The sequence below is a fragment of the Bos mutus genome, chromosome 9 (assembly GCF_027580195.1).
Source record: "Bos mutus isolate GX-2022 chromosome 9, NWIPB_WYAK_1.1, whole genome shotgun sequence".
NCBI lineage: Eukaryota > Metazoa > Chordata > Mammalia > Artiodactyla > Bovidae > Bos > Bos mutus.
Window position 1 is genome coordinate 15,327,720 of NC_091625.1, and position 18,401 is coordinate 15,346,120.

Consider the following 18,401-nt stretch of genomic DNA (forward strand, 5'->3'; position numbering starts at 1 on the left):
TGAAATTTAGGTCTTATTGGTCCCTTGTAACTTTACCTTTTTTTTTTTATTAATTACTGTTCATTTCTTTGGTTTTTATTATTAGCAGAGTGATAAGTTATCCAGGCTGGGGTAACAGAATTTGAAAATCTACTTTAGTGTATCTGTTTCTTACGTTTTCTTTACATTTAAAAAAAAGGTTTTTAAAAAGACTTTATTAAATACTTCCGAATCTGATAGTGGGGTTATCCAGAATATAAAAAGAACTCATAAAACTCGGTAGCAAAACCTCCAAATAATTGAACCAAAAATAGACAGAGGACTTGAATAGACATTTTTTCCAAAGAAGGCCTACAAATGGACAACAGATACATGAAAAGGTGCTTAGCATCACTAATTACTAGGAAAATGTGAATGAAGCCACCATATCATCTTATGCCTTGTAGAATGATTATCATGAAACCATGGTAACCATGCATTGGAGTTGGGATTGTAAAACTGGTACAGCCCCTGTAGAAAACAGTATGGAGGTTCTTCAGGAGATTAAAAGTACAGCGATCTTATGATCTAGTAATTCTACTTATAGGAATATATTTAAAGGAAACAAAAACACTATGTTGAAGAGATATCTGTGCCCCCAATTCATAGCAGTGTTATTTATAATAGCCAAGACATGGAAACAATCTTAAGTGTCCATCAGTGGATAAAGATGTGGATATATATACAGTGGAATATTATTTAGACATGAAAAGAAATCCTACCATATGTGACAACGTGGGTGGACCCTGAGATCATAAGAATACTGTGTGATCCCACTTATATGTGTAATCTTTAAAAAAAAAAAAAGGTTTAAAATGAAACAACAAAAAATCCCAAACTCAGAAAAAAAAAAGATCAGATGTGCGATTCTAGAGGTAGGGCAAGGGAGGTAGGGGGACTTGGATGAGGGTGGTCCAAGGTCCAAACTTCCAGTTTTAGGGTAGATAAGTGCTGGGGTTGTAATGTAAAAAATTATGGATGGTTATAGTTAATAGTCCTCTATGACATAATTGTTGTTCAGTCGCTCAGTCTGTGTCCGACTCTGCGACCCCATGGACTGCAGCATACCAGGCTTCCCTGTCCTTCAGTATATCCTGGAGTTTGCTCAGACTCACATGCATTGAGTCAGTGACGCCATCCAGCTCTCTCATCCTCTGTTGTCGTCTCCTCCTCCCGCCTTCAGTCTTTCCCAGCCTCAGGGTCTTTTCCAATGAGTCGGCTCTTCACATCAGGTGGCCAAAATATTGAAGCTTCAGCATCAGTCCTTAAAATGAATATTCAGGACTGATTTCCTTTAGGATTGCCTGGTTTGATCTCCTTGCTGTCCGAAGGGCTTTCAAGAGTCTTCTCTAGCACCACAATTCAAAAGTATCAGTTCTTTGGCTCTCAGCCTTTTTTATTGTCCAGTCCATCCGTACATGACTACTGGAAAAACCGTAGCTTTGACTAGATAGACCTTTGTTTGCAAAGTAATGTCTCTGCTTTTTAATACACTGTCTAGATTTGTCATAGCTTTTCTTCCAAGGAGCAGGTGTCTTTGAATTTCATGGCTGCAGTCACCATCTGCAGTGATTTTGGAGCCCCCCAAAATAAAAAGTCTGTCACTGTTTCCATTGTTTTCCCATCTATTTGCCATGAAGTGATAGGATCAGATGCCATGATCTTTGTTTTCTGAATATTGAGTTTTAAGCAAGCTTTTTCTCTCTCCTTTTACCTTCATCAAGAGGCTGTTTAATTCCTCTTCACAGTCTACCATAAAGGTGGTGTCATCTACATATCTGAGGTTATTGATATTTCTCCTGGCAGTCTTGATTCCAGCTTGTGCTTCATCCAGCCTGGTGTTTCTCATGATGTACTCTGCATATAAGTTAAATAAGCAGGGTGACAATATATAGCCTTGATGTACCCCTTTCCCAATTTGGAACCAGTCCGTTGTTCCATGTCTGGTTCAAACTGTTGCTTTTTGACCTGCATACAGGTTTGTCCAGAGGCAGGTGAGGTGGTCTGGAAGAATTTTCCAGTTATTTGTGATCCACACAGTCAAAGGCTTCAGCATAGTCAGTGAATCAGAAGTAGATATTTTTCTGGAACTCTCTTGCTTTTTCGATGATCCAGTGGATGTTAGCAATTTGATCTCTGGTTCCTCTGCCTTTTCTAAATCCAGCTTGTACATCTGAATGTTCTTGGTTCATGTACTGTTGAAGCCTGGCTTGAAGGATTTTGAGCATGACCTTGCTAGCATGTGGAATGAGTGCAATTGTGTGGTAGTTTGACTTATTTAGAAGTTAAAGTAAATCCTAAGAGTTCTCATCACAAGGAAAAAAACTTTCTTTGTTTTCTTCCTTCCCTTCCTTTTCTTTATTTCATCTGTATGAGGTGATAGTTGTTAACTGAGCATATTATGGTAATTGACCGGCATACAGGTTATTTCACAGTATATTTAAGTCAAGTCATTATGCTGTACACCTTGAACTTACACAGTGTTGTTCAGTTATAACTCAGTGAAGCTGGACAGGAATGAACCTGGAGTCTGTCATGCAGAGGGAAGGAAGTCAGAAAAAGCAAAACAGATATCATATATAAACGCATATATGTGGAATATATATGCATTCCGCATATATTTATATATGTAGAATCTGGAAAAATGGTACTGCTGCTGCTGCTGCTAAGTGGCTTCAGTCGTGTCCAACTCTGTGCGACCCCATAGACGGCAGCCCACCAGGCTCCCCCGTCCCTGGGATTCTCCAGGCAAGAACACTGGAGTGGGTTGCCATTTCCTTCTCCATTGTGTGAAAGTGAAAGGTGAAAGTGAAGTCGTCCAGTCGTGTCCGACTCTTTGTGACCGCATGGACTGCAGCCCACCAGGCTCCTCCGTCCATTGGATTTTCCAGGCAAGAGTACTGGAGTGGGGTGCCATTGCCTTCTCTGGAAAAATGGTACAGATGAGCTTATTTCCAGAGCAGGAGTAGAGATGCGGACATGGTGAACAGAGGTGGACACGGGGGTGATTAGTTGGGAGAGTAGGATTGGCATGTATACATTACCATGCGTAAAATCCTGGCTTAAAGCATGGGAAACTCAGCTCAATGCTCTGTGATGACCTAGAGAGGTGGGATGGGGTGGGGAAGGGAGGTTTTATGAGGGAGGGGGGATATATTTTACATACAGTTGATTCACTTCCTTGTACAGCAGAAGGTGACATAACATTGTAAAGCAATTATATTCCAATAAAAAATAAAACTGGGCAGGGAGGACTTTTTTTTCCTAACTATGCAAAAGGTTTACTTAATTTTCTTTACTCGTTTTTTAAAGAGAAGTTTTAGGTTCTCAGCAAATTGAGAGAGGAAGGTGCAGAGATTTGCCATATACCTCCCACCCCAACACATGCATAGCCTTCACCAATATCAACATCTCTTACCAGAGTGGTACGGCTGCTGCAATTGATAACCCTCCGTTGCCACATCATAGCCTCTCAAGAGTGCATAGTTTACACTATGGTTCACCCATTGACTGCACATTGTGTGGTGTAGTCTGTGAGTTGGGACAAGTGTATAATGACATGTACCATCTTTATTGTATCCCAGAGTATTTTCATTGCCGTAAAAATCTTCATTGTTCTACCTGTATGTTCATCCCTCCATCCCCCACACCCACCTCACCCTGGCAACTACTGAGCTTTTTACTGTCTCCATAGTTTTGCCTATTCACAGTGCCATCTAGGTGAAGTCATACAGTGGGTCTACTTTTCTGGGTTTTGTTTTGTTTTGTTTTCACTGAGTGATAGGCATTTAAGGTTGTTTCATCCTCCATGTCGTTTCATGACTTGGCAACTCCTTCTTTTTTTTCCCCCAAATAATATTTCGTGGAATTCACCACAGTTTGTTCATCCACCTACCTACTGAAGGCTATCTTGGTTGCTTCCAAGTTTTGCCAGTTATGATGAAGCTGCTGTAAATATCTGGGTGCGGATTCAGTGTGGATATTAGTTTTTTGCTCCTGTGGGTAAATATCGAGGAGTGTAGTTGTGAACCATATGGTAACAGTGCATTTTGCCTTGTAAGAAACTAAACCTGTACTGTTCTGTATTCTCCCCAGCAGTGAATGAGCGTGCTTGTGCCGCATCCTCACCGCATTTGGTGTTAGTGTTCCCGATTTTGTCGATTTTAATGGATGGGTAGTGGTATCTCATTAGTTTGCATTTCCTTTATGACATATGATGTGAAGAATCTTTTCATATGCTCATTTGCCATGTCTGTATCTTCTTTGGTAAGATGTCTGTTAAGGTCTTTGACTTATTTTTTAATCAGGTTTTTTTTTTAATCATTGAGTTTTATGTATATTTTGGATAAAGTCCTTTATCAGATTTTTTTTTTTTGCAGATATTTTCTCCCACTCTGTGGCCTGTTTTCTGGTTTTCTTGACAGAGCAAAAGTTTTTAACTGTAATGAAGTCCAGTTTATCAATTCTTTCTTTCGTGGATTATACCTTTGGTGTTTTAGCTAAAGAGTCATCTCCATACCAGCTAGCTTTTCTCCTGTGTTATCTTCTAGGAGTTTTATAGTTGTATACTTTACACTTAGGTCTGTGATCCATTTTGAATTAGTTTTTTTTGCTTTAATTTTTGTGAGTGGCGTAAGGTCTGTGTCGAGATTCATTACTTTGCATGTGAACGTGCACCATTTTTCAAAAAGATTATCTTTTGCTCTATTGTGTTGCCTTTCTAGCCTTGAAAAGCAACAGTTGACTATATTTATGTGGCTCTGTTCTGGGCTCTGTATGCTTTTCCACTCATTTACTTGTTCTTCTGCAGATACTACTCTGACTTGATTACTGTGCCTTTATAAGTCTTTGAAGTCAGGTGGTGTCTGTGCTCCAGATTTGTTCTTAAACATTGTGATTGGGCTTCCCTGGTGACTCAGTGGTAAAGAATTCAGCTGTAATGCAGGAGATGCAGGTTTGATCCCTGGGTTGGGAAGATCCACGGAAGAAGAAAATGGCAACCCACTCCGGTATTCTTAGCTGGGAAATCCCATGGTTAGAGGAGCCTGGTGGGCTACAGTCGGAGTCACAAAAAGAGTCAGACTAAACAAATATTGTGATGGCTATTCTGAATCTTTTTCCTTTCCATATAAACTTTAGAATCAGTTCCTTAACATTCATAAAATAACTTGCTAAAACTTGGACTGCAGTTGCATTGAATTTATAAAGTTAGAAAGGACTGACATCTTGACAGTATTGAATCTTCCCATCTGTGAACTCAAAGTATCTCTCCATTTATTTAGTTTTTCTTTGATTTCATCCATCAGAGTTTGTAGTTTCCCCTGTGTAGATTTTATATGTATTTTGTTAGCTTTATAGCTAAGTATTTCATTTTTTGGGGTGCTAATGTCAGTGTTACTGTGTTTTTAATTTCACATTCACCTTGCTCATTATTGGTATATAGGAAAGTGTAATTTTTTGTATTAACCTTGTATCCTGCGGCTTTACTGTATTTGCTTTTTAGTTCCAAGAGGGTGTTGTGTTTTTTTTTTTTTTTTTGAGTGATTCGGATTATCTACCTAGATGATCATGTCATCTACAAACAAAGTTTTATTTCTTTCTTCCCAATCTGTATCTGTAAATACAACACAGAAGATATATAATCACATACCTTGTTTATATTATTTTCAGCAAACTATTACCTGCTACTGGAAATAAGAAAAATTGAAGTTTTAATTTTATCTTCACTTATTCCTTCTCGATAGTCTTTCTTTATATACATTCAGATTTCTAACCTACATCATTTTTCTTCCCTTTGAAAAACTTAAAAAAAAAATTTGCAAAACAGCAGCAAGTTCTCTGGATATTTGTCTAAGTCTTATTTTTCCTTTACTACCTGTAGAAGGGAATGGCAAACCACTCTGTTTTCTTGCCTGGAGAATCCCATGGTAGAGGAGCCTGGTTAGGTTGGCACAGAGTCGGACATGACTGAAGCGACTTAACACACTGAAAAATAATAACACAGGGTACAGAGACCCAGAGGCCCCCCGCCCCGTACTTTATACTGTTTCACTCTCCTGTCTTGTTTGCATAATTTCTGAGGAGAATTCAGTTACAGTTCTTACCTTTGGTCCTTTTTAGGTAGTGTGTGTGTGTGTGGCTGGTGTGTGTGTGTGTGTATGTGTGTGTGGTTGGTATTGGTGTGTGTGTGTGGTTGGTGGTTGGTGTGTGTGTGTGGTTGGTGGTTGGTGTGTGTGTGTGTGTGTGTGGTTGGTGGGGGTGTGTGTGTGGGGGGTGTGTGTGTGGGGTGTTCCCGCCCCACCCCCGGGCGTCTTTCAGCATCACCCGCCCACCCCTCCCCCATCCTATCTCTGCCTGTGGTTTGCAAATGATACGCCTGTGTCGACTAAAAAGATGCACAATGTGAGAGCTGTGAGTTAAGTTTTGTTTGAGGCTAAATGACGACTGCAGCCTGGGAGACAGCACCTCAGATAGCTCTGAGAGCCTGATCCAAAGCGGTAATGGGGGATGGTCAGTGTATAAGATTTTGCTGAAAAGGGAGTTCAGCACAATCAAGTGCTTATTTTACGAAAGGTTTTCTGCTAGTCACAAGGAGCTGATGTCACCATGAAGGGGATTTAGTGCTTTTCTAGATATGAGGAGAGATGCAAGGATTTGGATCGTGAAGTCAGTTCCTGAAAATACCTAATTGTCTGAAGATCTGTTACACCAGGTTCCCTGGAGCACAGAGTTCCTCACTCTCCACCCTGGGTTCTCCTCGGTGGTGCTGAAGGTCAGCAGCCACAGCAGCACAGGGGTCAGTCTCTGCAGAGGCAGGTGGCAAAGGCCCTTGTTGTTCAGTTGCTGGCAGATGTTCTTGGCAAGTGCCAATATGTAGCTGACACCTTGGTGTAGTTTTTTAGATTTATTCTGCCTCAGAACTTCCTGGATCTGTGGTTTGTTGTCTGATGTTAATTTGGGGAAATTCTCACTCTTTTGTTGTTTCAAATATTTTTCCTGTTCCTTTCTTTATTCTCCTTCTAGTATTTCTATTAAACATAGGATACACCTTTTGTACTTCTCCCACAACCCTTGGGCGTTGTTTCTTTTTTTGCCCCGCTTCAGTCAGTTCTCTTTGGTTTCCCTGATTGCTCAGTTGGTAAAGAATCCGCCTGCAAATGCAGGAGACCCCGGTTTGATTCCTGGGTCGGGAAGATCCACTGGAGAAGGAAATGGCAACCCACTCCATTATTCTTAGGCTTCCCTTGTGGCTGAGCTGGTAAAGAATCTGCCTGCAATGCGGGAGACCTGGGTTTGATCCCTGGGTTGGGAAGATCCCCTGGAGAAGGGAAAGGCTACCCACTCCAGTATTCTGGCCTGGAGAGTTCCATGGACTGTGTAGTCCATGGGGTCACAAAGAGTCGGACACGACTGAGCAGCTTTCACTTTCCCTTTCACTGATATACTCAAGTTCAGAGATTCTTTCCTTAGCTGTGTCCAATCTACTATTAAGCTCATCAGAGGTTACATATTTTTATTTCTAGCATTAATTTTTGGTTCTTAGGATTTTCACCTCTGCTTACATTGCAGAGGTGTTAATTTGTTAATTAACTGTCTGCTGTACTGTCTGCTTTAACCATTTAGAGCCCTTAGCAGAGTAATCACAGTTGTTTAAATTCCCAGCTTGATAATTCCAACATCCATGCCATGTCTGCCTTGATGCTTGTTTATCACATTAAATTGTATTTTTTGCCTTTTAGTATGTCTTAATAATTTTTTTTTCCTGATACCTGGACATGATATTCTGGGTAAAAGGAACTACAGGTTTTCGGGTAAGAGGAAGCATTCTACAGTCCTGGGATTGGGTCTGATCTTAAGTTCCATGAGCCTAGGCCTCTAAACTGTGAACTTTACACGTGTTTCTTTGTTTTTCTCTACTTTTAGGTGAGATGGGATGGCTAGAATGGGCTGGTGTTTGGTATCTGCTTTCTCCCAGCAGGAGTTGTGTCAGTTTAATATAACTTTTGTAGGTTAGGCTCTTTCTTACTCCTGAGGCCTTGTTAAGAACAGAGTCCTCTCTTGCGTTTCAAAATGGTTCCTTTTCCCCTTTCCCAGATGGAAGGGGAGGGTTGGGTGGGGTTGGATTTTTCTCCAGTGTTTACTGGGAGAACCTGGTCACGCTCCTGAAGGTGAGACTCACGAGAGTGGGACCCCCTCTTATGACTGGGTGCCTCTGGAGTTTTAATCCTCAGACATGTAAATACTGAACCTCCATCAGTTTGTCAATTTACAGTTGAGACTTTCCTACCAAGGTACTGTGGTAGTTGTAAGATTAGTAGAAAGAATTTTCATTTGCCCTTAACTTATTTCTCCAAGTATTGATATTTACCATCATTGCTTTATTGTATTCTCTCTCTAACTGTATATGTTTATATATGCTTACTTTTTTTCCCCTGAACTATTTGAAAATAAATTTCAGGCATACTGCTCATTACCCCAACTTACTTCATTGTCCTGCCTCTTCTTCATGTTTTTTGAACTATAGATCCTCTTAAATTACTACAGTGTAGTTATCAAAATCAGAAAATTAACATTACTATAATACTATTGTCTAATCTACAGACTTTATTTCAATTTTTACTAGTTGACCTAAAGTGTTCTTTTAGGAAAAAGAAAAATTCTGATTCTGGGTCCAATTTAGGATCACTTACTGCATTTATTAGTCATGTTTCTTCTGTCTTTTTTAATCTGGAAGAGTATTCCAGTCTTTCTTTGTCTGTCTGTACATTGACATGTTTAACAGATGTGTGTGTGCACTCAGTCTCTCAGTCATGTCCCACTCTTTGCAACCCCCATCAGGCTCCTCTCTCCATGGGATTCTCCAGACAACACTACTGGAGTGAGTAGCCATTCCTTTCTCCAGGGAATTTTCCCAACCCAGGGATCAAACCCGGGTCTCCTGCATTGCAGGCAGATTCTTCTGAACAGTTTGCCATTTCTGCTCCAGGGGATCTTCCTGACCCAGGGATGGAACTTGCATCCTGCATCGGCAGGAGGATTTTTTACCACTACACCACCTGGGAAGCCATAAACTTGACAGTTATTTTGTACTTTGAGTTTGTCTGATGCTTCCTAATGATTAGATTTAGGTTATGCATTTTTATAAGTATTTCACAGTAATGAGCTTCTGTCCTATTTACTGGTGAAATTATCTTTGATGACTTAGTTAAGATGGTTTTTGCCAGGTTTCTCCACTGAAAGGTACTATATTCTCCTTTGTAATTAATATCCTGTGGGGAACTACTTTGAGACAATATAACAACATATTTCTTACCAGATTTCACCCTTAGAATTAGCTTCTTTCCATTTATTAGCTTCAGCATTCCTGGATGATGTATGCTTTAATCAGTTTTTATTATAATGGTTCCCAAATTATGATTTTCCAGTTGTATCCTTCTTATATATTTGTTAATTCACATTCTACTAAATACTTGTTCTTTAAAAAAAAAAATCAGATTTTCTTCTTACCTTCAGATGCCTTGTGCCTGCAGTTTTTTAGCTCTGGGGCTGTGTACATGAGGGGTTTGCTTCTTGTTTGCTTTCCTCACCTCTTGCAGACGTTTTCTGCCCTCGCCATGCTGTGCCAGCTAGGACCTTCACTATATAGTTATAGAACTGTTCATGCTGCTTAAGGCGAGAAGGTACAGTGCTTTCCAAAGGGTTTTGTGCAGTAGTTACTCTTTTCTTTTATTCCTTCTGTACTTAGTTTGCTGAGTTTTTATTTTGTGAATCACATTCATGATTTTCAAATGTGAACTCGCTTTTAGAATAAATGGTACTTAGTTGTAATATATTATTATCGCTGTATTTGATTTACTGTTATCTTATTTAGAGTTAGATATCTATCTTCATGAGAGCATGTTCTCATGGCATTTTCCTTCCTTAAATGTTATTATCAGGTTTGGGATAGTCTTCTGACTTAATAAATGAGCTGCAAAATGTTCCTTTTTAAAAATCTTATTCTTCTGGAAAAGTCTAGATCTATTTGTTGGTATTTTTTAAAAGCTTGAAAGAAATTATGGGAGAAGCCTTCTGTGTCTGAATTTTTCTTTTCAGAAAGATTTGTAATAATTCAATTATCTTTTATTGATAGCAATATTCAAAAATTTTTCTTTTGTCAGTTTGGTAATATTTGTGCCCTCACAGGTGTTTGTTTTTTCCTGTAGACAAACTAAATCAGTTCCTATGCATCCATCAGACTTTCATCTTTCATCAGTTAGGTACATCAGTCATCTGCTGTTATCTTCTTTCTGGGTTCTTTCTGTTCTTACAGGTTTCTGATTTTCCCCTTTCGTTTCATTACTGTCATTTTAGTGGAGGTGCATGGAGAAAAATGCAGTATTTAATTTATGTTGCTTAATGGAGAACTCTCTTTAGCCTTTGTATTTCCTTTAACTTTATAAATAGAATACAGTGGATGTAATTTTCCACTCTGATCATTATGAGTGTCAACCATAACAGGACAGCAAAAAGTGCTGATACTCTCAAGGATTTCTGAGGGTTCAAAGTTCTTTTCCTTAGTGCAAGCTGCTCTAAAATTTATATTTTTAGAATTTGCTTGTTTTTTATCATTAATTTTGTTCTAATTGGCAATCATCACTTTCATCAGGTTATTTTTCTCTCACTAATTTATAGGTTCTAGTCTGCTGTCAATTAGGAAATGATATGATTAGACTTGTTAGAATTGTGTGTACAGAACCCTGTTTCCTTTAGGGTGTACACAATGTAAAAACCTCTTGGTTTTTCACTTAGTGGCCTTTATGGTAACTTGTGTGGCTTTCAGTGATAGATACTGGTTGCTGCATTTAGGAGTCTTTATAGACTAGTAATCATCAGAGTTTATTTTGTTCTTCATAACCCTTTTTTTTAAAAAAAACCACAGGTTTATTTTACATTTGGTTTCTGAATATTTTGGAGGGATAATTTTAGATTTATAGAGAAGTTTCAAAGATGTTACAGTTGCTTTGTACTGTTTACCCATCTTCCCCTAATGTTGCCGACTTAGATAATCATATGTTTGTAAATACTAGGAAATTAGCAAGGGCATAAACTACAGACTTGACTTGAATTTCACTAGTTATTTCAGTAATGTCTTTTTTCTTTTGTACGATCCAGTCCAGGACTCCACATTGCATTTGGTTGGCGTGTCACCTTTGTCTCTTCTGATCATGTCGATTTCTTTAATCTTCTTTTTTCATAACCTTAACAGTTTTAAACTGTCCTGGTCAGGATTTCCTAAAATGTTCCTCAGTTTGGGTTTATCTGATGTGTTCTCATGACGAAACTGACATGGGTTTTGGGGAAGAAAACAGAGAGCTGAAGTCACATTTTCATCACATCGTATTAAACGTGCTATGAATGTTGTTGTTGAGTCCCTAAGTCATGTCCAACTCTTTGCAACCCCATGAAATGCAGCACGCCAGGCTTCCCTGTCCTTCACCATCTCCCGAAGTTTGCTCAAACTCACATACATTGAGTCTGTGATGCTATCCAACCATCTCACCCTCTGTTGCCCCTTTTTCCTTTTGCTTTCAATCTTTTCTAACATAAAGGTCTTTTTCAATGAGTCGGCCTTCACCTGAGGTGGCCAAAATATTGGAGCTTCAGTTTCAACATCAGTTCTTCCAGTGAATATTCAGGTTGGTGTCCTTTAGGGTTGACCGGTTTGATCTGGCAGTCCAAGGGGCTCTCAAAAGTCTTCCAGTACACAATTCAGAAGCCCAAAGTCTTAGGCACTCAGCCTTCTTTATGGTCCAACTCTTACATCCATTCATGATTACTGGAGAAACCATGGCTTTGACTATACGGACCTTTGTTGGCAAAGTGATGTCTCTTCTTTTTAATCCGTTGTCTAGGTTTGTCATAGGTTACCTTCCAGGGAGCAAGCGTCTTTTAATTTCACGGGTGCAGTCACCATCTGCAGTGATTTTGGAGCCCAAGATGATAAAGTCTGCCACTGTTTCCACGTTTTCCCCTTCTGGTTGCCGTGAAGTGGTGGGACTGAATGTTGAGTTTTAAGCCAGCTTTTTCACTCTCTTTCACCCTAATCAAGAGGCTCTTTAGTTTATCTTTGATTTTTACCATTAGAATGGTATTATCTGCATATCTGAGGTTATTGATACTTCACTCAGCAACGTTGATTCCAGCTTGTAATTCATCCCACCTGGCATTTTGCATGATGTATCCTGTATATAAGTTAAATAAGCAGGGTAACAATATACAGTCTTGACATACTCCTTTGTCAATTTTGAACCAGTCTGTTGTTCCATGTCTGGTTTTGACTTGCTTCTTGACCTGCATGCAAGTTTCTCAGAAGGCAGGTAAGGTGGTCTGGTACTCCAATCTCTTTTAAGAATTTTTCACAGTTTGTTGTGATCCACCCAGTCAAAGCTTTATATTTAATGAAACAGAAGTAGGTGTTTCTGTGGGATTCCCTTGCTTTCTCTATAATCCAACAAATGTTGCCAGTTTGATTTCTGGTTCCTCTGCTTTTTGTAAGCTCAGCTTGTATATCTGAAAATTTCTCAGTTCACGTATTGTTGAAGCCTAGCTTGAAGAATATTGAACATTACCTTGCTAGCATGTGAAATGACTGCTGCTGCTGCTGCTAAGTCACTTCCGTTGTGTCCAACTCTGTGCGACCCCATAGACAGCAGCCCACCAGGCTTCCCTGTCCCTGGGATTCTCCAGGCAAGAACACTGGAGTGGGTTGCCATTTCCTTCTCCAATGTATGAAAGTGAAAAGTGAAAGTGAAGTCACTCAGTCGTGTCCGACTCTGTGCGACCCCATGGACTGCCGCCTACCAGGCTTCTCCGTCCGTGGGATTTTCTAGGCAAGAGTACTGGAGTGGGGTGCCATTGCCTTCTCCGGAAATGAGTGCAGCTGTATGGTAGTTTGAACATTCTTTGGCATTGCCTTTCTTTGGGATTAGAATGAAAACTGACCTTTTCCAGTACTGTGGACATTGCTGAGTTTTCCATATTTGCTGGCATGTTGAGTGGAGGACTTTAACAGCATCATTTTTAAGGATTTATAATAGCTCAGTTGGAATTCCATCACCTCCACTAGCTTTGTTCATAGTGATGCTTCCTAAGGCCCACTTGACTTTGCATTCCAGGATGTCTGGCTCTAGGTAAGTAAGCACACCATCACAGTAATCTGGATCATTAAGACTTTTTTTGTACAATTCTTCAATGTATACTTGCCACCTCTTCTTAGTCTCTTCTCCTTCTATTAGGTCCTTACCGTTTCTGTCCTTTATCATGCCCATCTTTGCATGAAATGTTTCCTTGGTATCTCCAATTTTCTTGAAGAGATCTCTAGTCTCCCATTCTTTTGTTTCCCTCTATTTCTTTACATTGTTCATTTAAGAAGACTTTCTTCTCTCTCCTTGCTATTCTCTATGCGTGTTGTTGGATATATTTTTCCCTTTCTCCCTTGCCTTTTGCTTGTTCTCTTTTCTCAGCTATTTGTAAAGTCTCCTCAGACAACCACTTTGCCCTCTTGCTTTCCTTTTCTTGGGGATGGTTTTGGTCACTGCCTCCTGTACAGTGTTATGAACCTCCATCCATAGTTCTTCAGACACTCTTTCCACCAGATCTAATCACTTGAATCTATTCATCACCTCCACTGTATAATCATAAGGGATTTGATTTAAGTTATACCTGAAAGGCCTAGTGGTTTTCTTTACTTTCTTCAATTTAAGCCTGAATTTTGCAATAAGGAGTTCACTTGGACTCTTTTCTGCTAAGGCATTCTTGTCCACAGTAGTAGATACAGTGGTCATCTGAATTAAATGCCTGTTCCCGTCCATTTTAGTTCACTGATACCTAAAATGTTGATGTTCACTCTTGCTGCCTCTGCTTGGCCACGTCCAATTTACCTTGATTCATGGTCCTAAGATTCCAGGTTCCGATGCAGTATTCTTTACATCATCGGATTTTATTTTCACCCCGAGGCATATGCACAACTGTGTGTCATTTCCATTTGGCCCATCCTCTGTTCTTTCTGGAGCTATTTCTGTGCTATCTCCCAGTAGCATATTGAGCACTTTCTGACCTGGGGGGCTTATCTCCAGGTGTCATATCTTTTTTGCCTTTTCATACTGTTCGTGGAGTTTTCAAGGCAAGAATATTGAAGTGATTTGTCATTCCCTCCTCCAGTGGAAGTCGTTTTTTCAGAACTCTCCATGGTGACCTGTTCATCTTGGGTGGCCCTGCACAGCATGGTTCATAGCTTCATTGAGTTATGCAAGTGCCTTCACCACGACAAGGCTATGATCCATGAAGGGAATGCTATGAATAAAACATCACTTTTGATGTTAACTTTGATGTTCACTTGATGCAGGTAGTGATTATCAGATTTCTTACTGTTGGTCACCTTTTCCTGTAGTTGACTCATTGGAAGTCAATTACAAGTTCTGTCTCTTAAAGGCAGGGGTTTGTATATGTATTATTTGGAATTCTGTAAGGAAGATGGGTCCCTTCTCCCCATTTATTTATTCAGTTATTTATATAATGAATATTTTATTAGGGGGATTATAATTCAGTACTGTTATCATTTATTTTTGTGAAAATTGTTCCACTTTTGGTCATTGGGAATTTCTTTTAGGTTGTTCTTGAATCCTTTTGAAATTTCCCATCCTTTTTTTTTTGTTTAATTTATTTATTTTAATTGGAGGCTAATTACTTTACACCATCCTTTTTTTTTTTTTTTAAACGCCTTCTTGCTTTCTGGCCCTACAGAATACTCCAGACTTACCTTGTATTTTTCCTGCCTCATCCTAGAATCAGTCATTTCTCTAGGGAGCTCTGGCTCCTTGTATTGGAGAATGGTATTCAGAAAATAAAATCTGGTTGTAAGCGTGCTTGTTGCTACTAGGATATCACTTGTAGGTGTCTGTATTTGTTTCTGTATCTATTCATCTGTATGTGTATCAAATAAATATAAGTTCATACTGATACTTCTTACTCTAACTTAGCACCACTAGAATGAACAGTTCATTCTAGCTCTCCTCTCTTGCTAATTTATAACTTCTTTTTCTGAAAGAAAAACCTTGCTCCTATTATCTGCTATTTATTTATGTATATTATACATGTAAAGAGGTTTCAGATTTGCTCATGATGACTTCTTTCCACCTACTTCATAATATTTTTGGTTGTAAACTCATATTTTTTGAATTTTTTTGAGACATTGACATTTTAGTTTTTTTAGAGAAGATTTATATTTGATTCTGCTAGTCATTTAGAGGTTTTGGTACTTATGTTTTAGCCTTTACAGTTTTTTACTGTGGGAAAATATACACAACATAAAATTTATTGTTTTAACTGTTTATAAATATACAAATGTAAATTGGCATTAAGTACATTCATAATGTTATGTAACTATCACCACTATCGATTTCTAGAACTTTCACATCATCCCAGACAAAAGCTCAGTACCCATTAAAAAATAACTCTACATTCTCCTCTCCCTTCAGCCCCTGGAAACCTCTATTCTACTTGCTCTCAGGATTTGCCTATTTTTAGATATATCATATAAATGGAATAATGCAGTAATTGTCCTTCTGTGTCTGGCATGAGTAAAATGAAAGTGAAAATTGCTGTTGTGTGTCTTTGTGACCCCATGGACTTGTAGCTTGCCAGGCTCCTCTGTCCATGGAGTTCTCCAGGCACGAATACTGGAGTGGGTAGCCGTTCCCTTCTCCAGGGGATCTTCCCAACCCAGGGATCGAACCTAGGTTTCCTGCATTGCAGGCGTATTCTTTACCAGTTGAGCTACCGGGAAGCCCCATGAGTTAAAATGGGTAAAGCATTTTACTCCTGTTTTCAAGGTTCATCCATGTTGTAGTATGTTAGAGTTCGTTTCTTTATAATTCAAAAAATAAGGCAGAAAATAATCCTCTGTATGTGTATTTGTGAACACAGCACATTTTGTTTATCCGTTCATCTGCTGATGGACATTTGGGTTGTTTCCACCTTCTGACTTCTGTGAATAATGCTGCTGTGAACTTTGGTGTACAAGTTTCAGAGTCCATGCTCTCAGTTGTTTCTGGGTATATTTCTAGAAGTAGGATCACTGATCATAGAGTAGTTCTATGTTTAACTTTCTGAAGAACTGCCAAGCATTTTCCACAATGGCTGTACCATTTTCTATTCCCACAGGTAATGCATAAGAGTTCCAGTTTCTCCACATCCTGACCAACAGTTACTGTTTTCCATTAAAAAAAATAGCTGTCCTAACAAATGTGAAATAGTATCTCATTATATTTTTGCTTTGCACTTCCCTAACATCTTTGTGATATTGTGCATCTTTTCCATTTTAATTATGGACTCTTCTGGGCCATGTAGGTGATGAAAATTCTGGTCCCAAACCTGAGTAACTGTGAGCTCATGTTGAGGTATTCCCTAAACATGAAGCGGAGGTATTCTTTATTTGTCTTTGCATGAATGCATAGTCTCTCAGTCGTGTCCAACTCTTTATGACCCTTTGGACTGTAGCCCGCCAGGCTTCTCTGTCCATGGGCTTTCCCAGGGAAGAATACTGGAGTGGGTTGCCATTTTCTTCCTCTAGGGGATCTTCCCGACCCAGGGATCAAACACTTGTCGCCTGCATTGCTGGTGGATTCTTTATAAGTGCTGAGCCATCAGGGAAGCCCTGTTTGTCTTCAGTTCAATCCCGGAACCCAGAACCAACAGCATGATATTGTAATTATCAATGCCCCCCCGTCCCCCACTGCCGTCTCTTTCTTCAGTAAGTTTTTTTTCCGCACTAGTTCAGCCAGTTGGATTGTTGCCCTTCTGGTCTTCAGTCTGACCTTTCATCTTGCTGGGCCCCCCAGAAGTGATCTTCCTAAGCTCTAGGCCTCAGGTTTTTGTTACGTGGCTCCAAAATAAATGCCACCTTCAGAACTTCATTTATTTTTCAGGTTCCCACTTTCTAGTTGTTTATGGCTTCAGGATATTTCAGGCATGCATTTATATGATTTTAATCTCATAGTTAAGCATGTTTGGTGTTCTGATTTGGAGAGGTTTTTTGAACATTGAGCTCTCCCTGATGCTAACCCAAAAAACCTTGGTTTGTTTCTTTTCTGTTAAAATGCAGAGACGGTTGGCTGAGGTAGTAAAAAGGCTGGTGGTCTGGATTTAGTTCTCATTAATAAGGCAAGCAAATTGTTACTAATTTCTAGAACCAGTGATCAAATATGGAGATACAGGGTTGATTTTTATGTATTTCATACATATTCATGTCTTCCTGTCCACATTTTTTATTATATTTTACTGAATTTGAGCTTTTTTCTGTAGCGCATTCACACATATGGACAAGTGTATAAACAGATTTTAACGTGTTCTTTTTCTCTTAGAGGCAGTAGGCAAAAAGCAAACAAAAGAAAATCTTGACTAAGCAAAGAATTTGGCAAATGCTCAATTTTATTTTATATTGAATAGCTCTATTAATGAATACTTATCTGAGTTTGTTTTTATTTCAGCTTTGGCTAGATCAGAATCTAAAAGAGATGGAGGTTTTAAAAATAATTGGAGCTTTGATCATGGAGAAGAAAGTGAAGGAGATACAGATAAAGAGTAAGAATTCTTTTTACCCCCTCAGATATTTTATAAGAATGAAACTTTCATTAGAAAAACAATTTATATTCCATGGAAATATTTTTAAGAGTATGATATTCTTAAGAAAACATTGACTTACAATAGCATTAAGGAAAGAAAAAGCAATTGTGTTATTGGTAAATAATTATGTGGTTATATTTCTTAATCTTTTGCAATGTATAAATATGTACATATTATACATGTAATCTTATGATTAAAAGTTGACCATATTGTGGATTTCCTATTAAAGACATTATTTTTTTTTTTAATATGGCACTCTGTTCAGGTAGTGATAAGAAAAGCCACCATTTACCAGGAGTGAATGAACGCAGATTACAATTCCTGAAGTTTGTAAGAAAGTTTAGTGTCTGTCTTTGCAGTTGAAACTCTCCCCAACCCCCAACCCCATCCCCAACCATGTTCATCATAGATTGCTACCAGAGAAAGCAGAAACCCTATAAATGCTAAACACAGGTGTTGACCCAGACAGAAGTTAAGTGAAGCGTTCATCATACTCTGTTAATGTACTTGGAGTGACTGCTGTAGATTTTTAAATGGCTTTCATACAACCTTTTGCATGTCATGAGATTTGTATTACAAATTTAGCATTGCTATTAGTTTCTTGGTTATTGATCTGGTTTCTGCTGGCCAGAACAAATAGCAAATTAAGAGATACATAAATATATACACTTAAGTTCTACCAAAACTGCAAGTACTTTTTAGAAATTTTATGCAAGAAG

The 18,401-nt window shown here is 38.9% G+C and overlaps 1 protein-coding gene across 5 annotated transcripts in view; it reads left to right on the forward strand.

Moving 5' to 3' along the window:
- The window catches only part of SENP6 (SUMO specific peptidase 6), a 131,653-nt gene that overhangs the window by 16,765 nt on the left and 96,487 nt on the right, over positions 1-18,401 (forward strand). For 4 of the 5 annotated variants that reach the window (XM_070376211.1, XM_070376212.1, XM_070376213.1 and 1 more), the window contains one exon: positions 17,547-17,640. The exons of the other annotated variant lie outside the window; for it this stretch is intronic. In XM_070376211.1, coding sequence (XP_070232312.1) covers positions 17,547-17,640 — 94 coding nt within the window. Of the gene's footprint in view, positions 1-17,546; positions 17,641-18,401 lie in introns of those variants that run through there. 5 annotated transcript variants of the gene reach the window in all.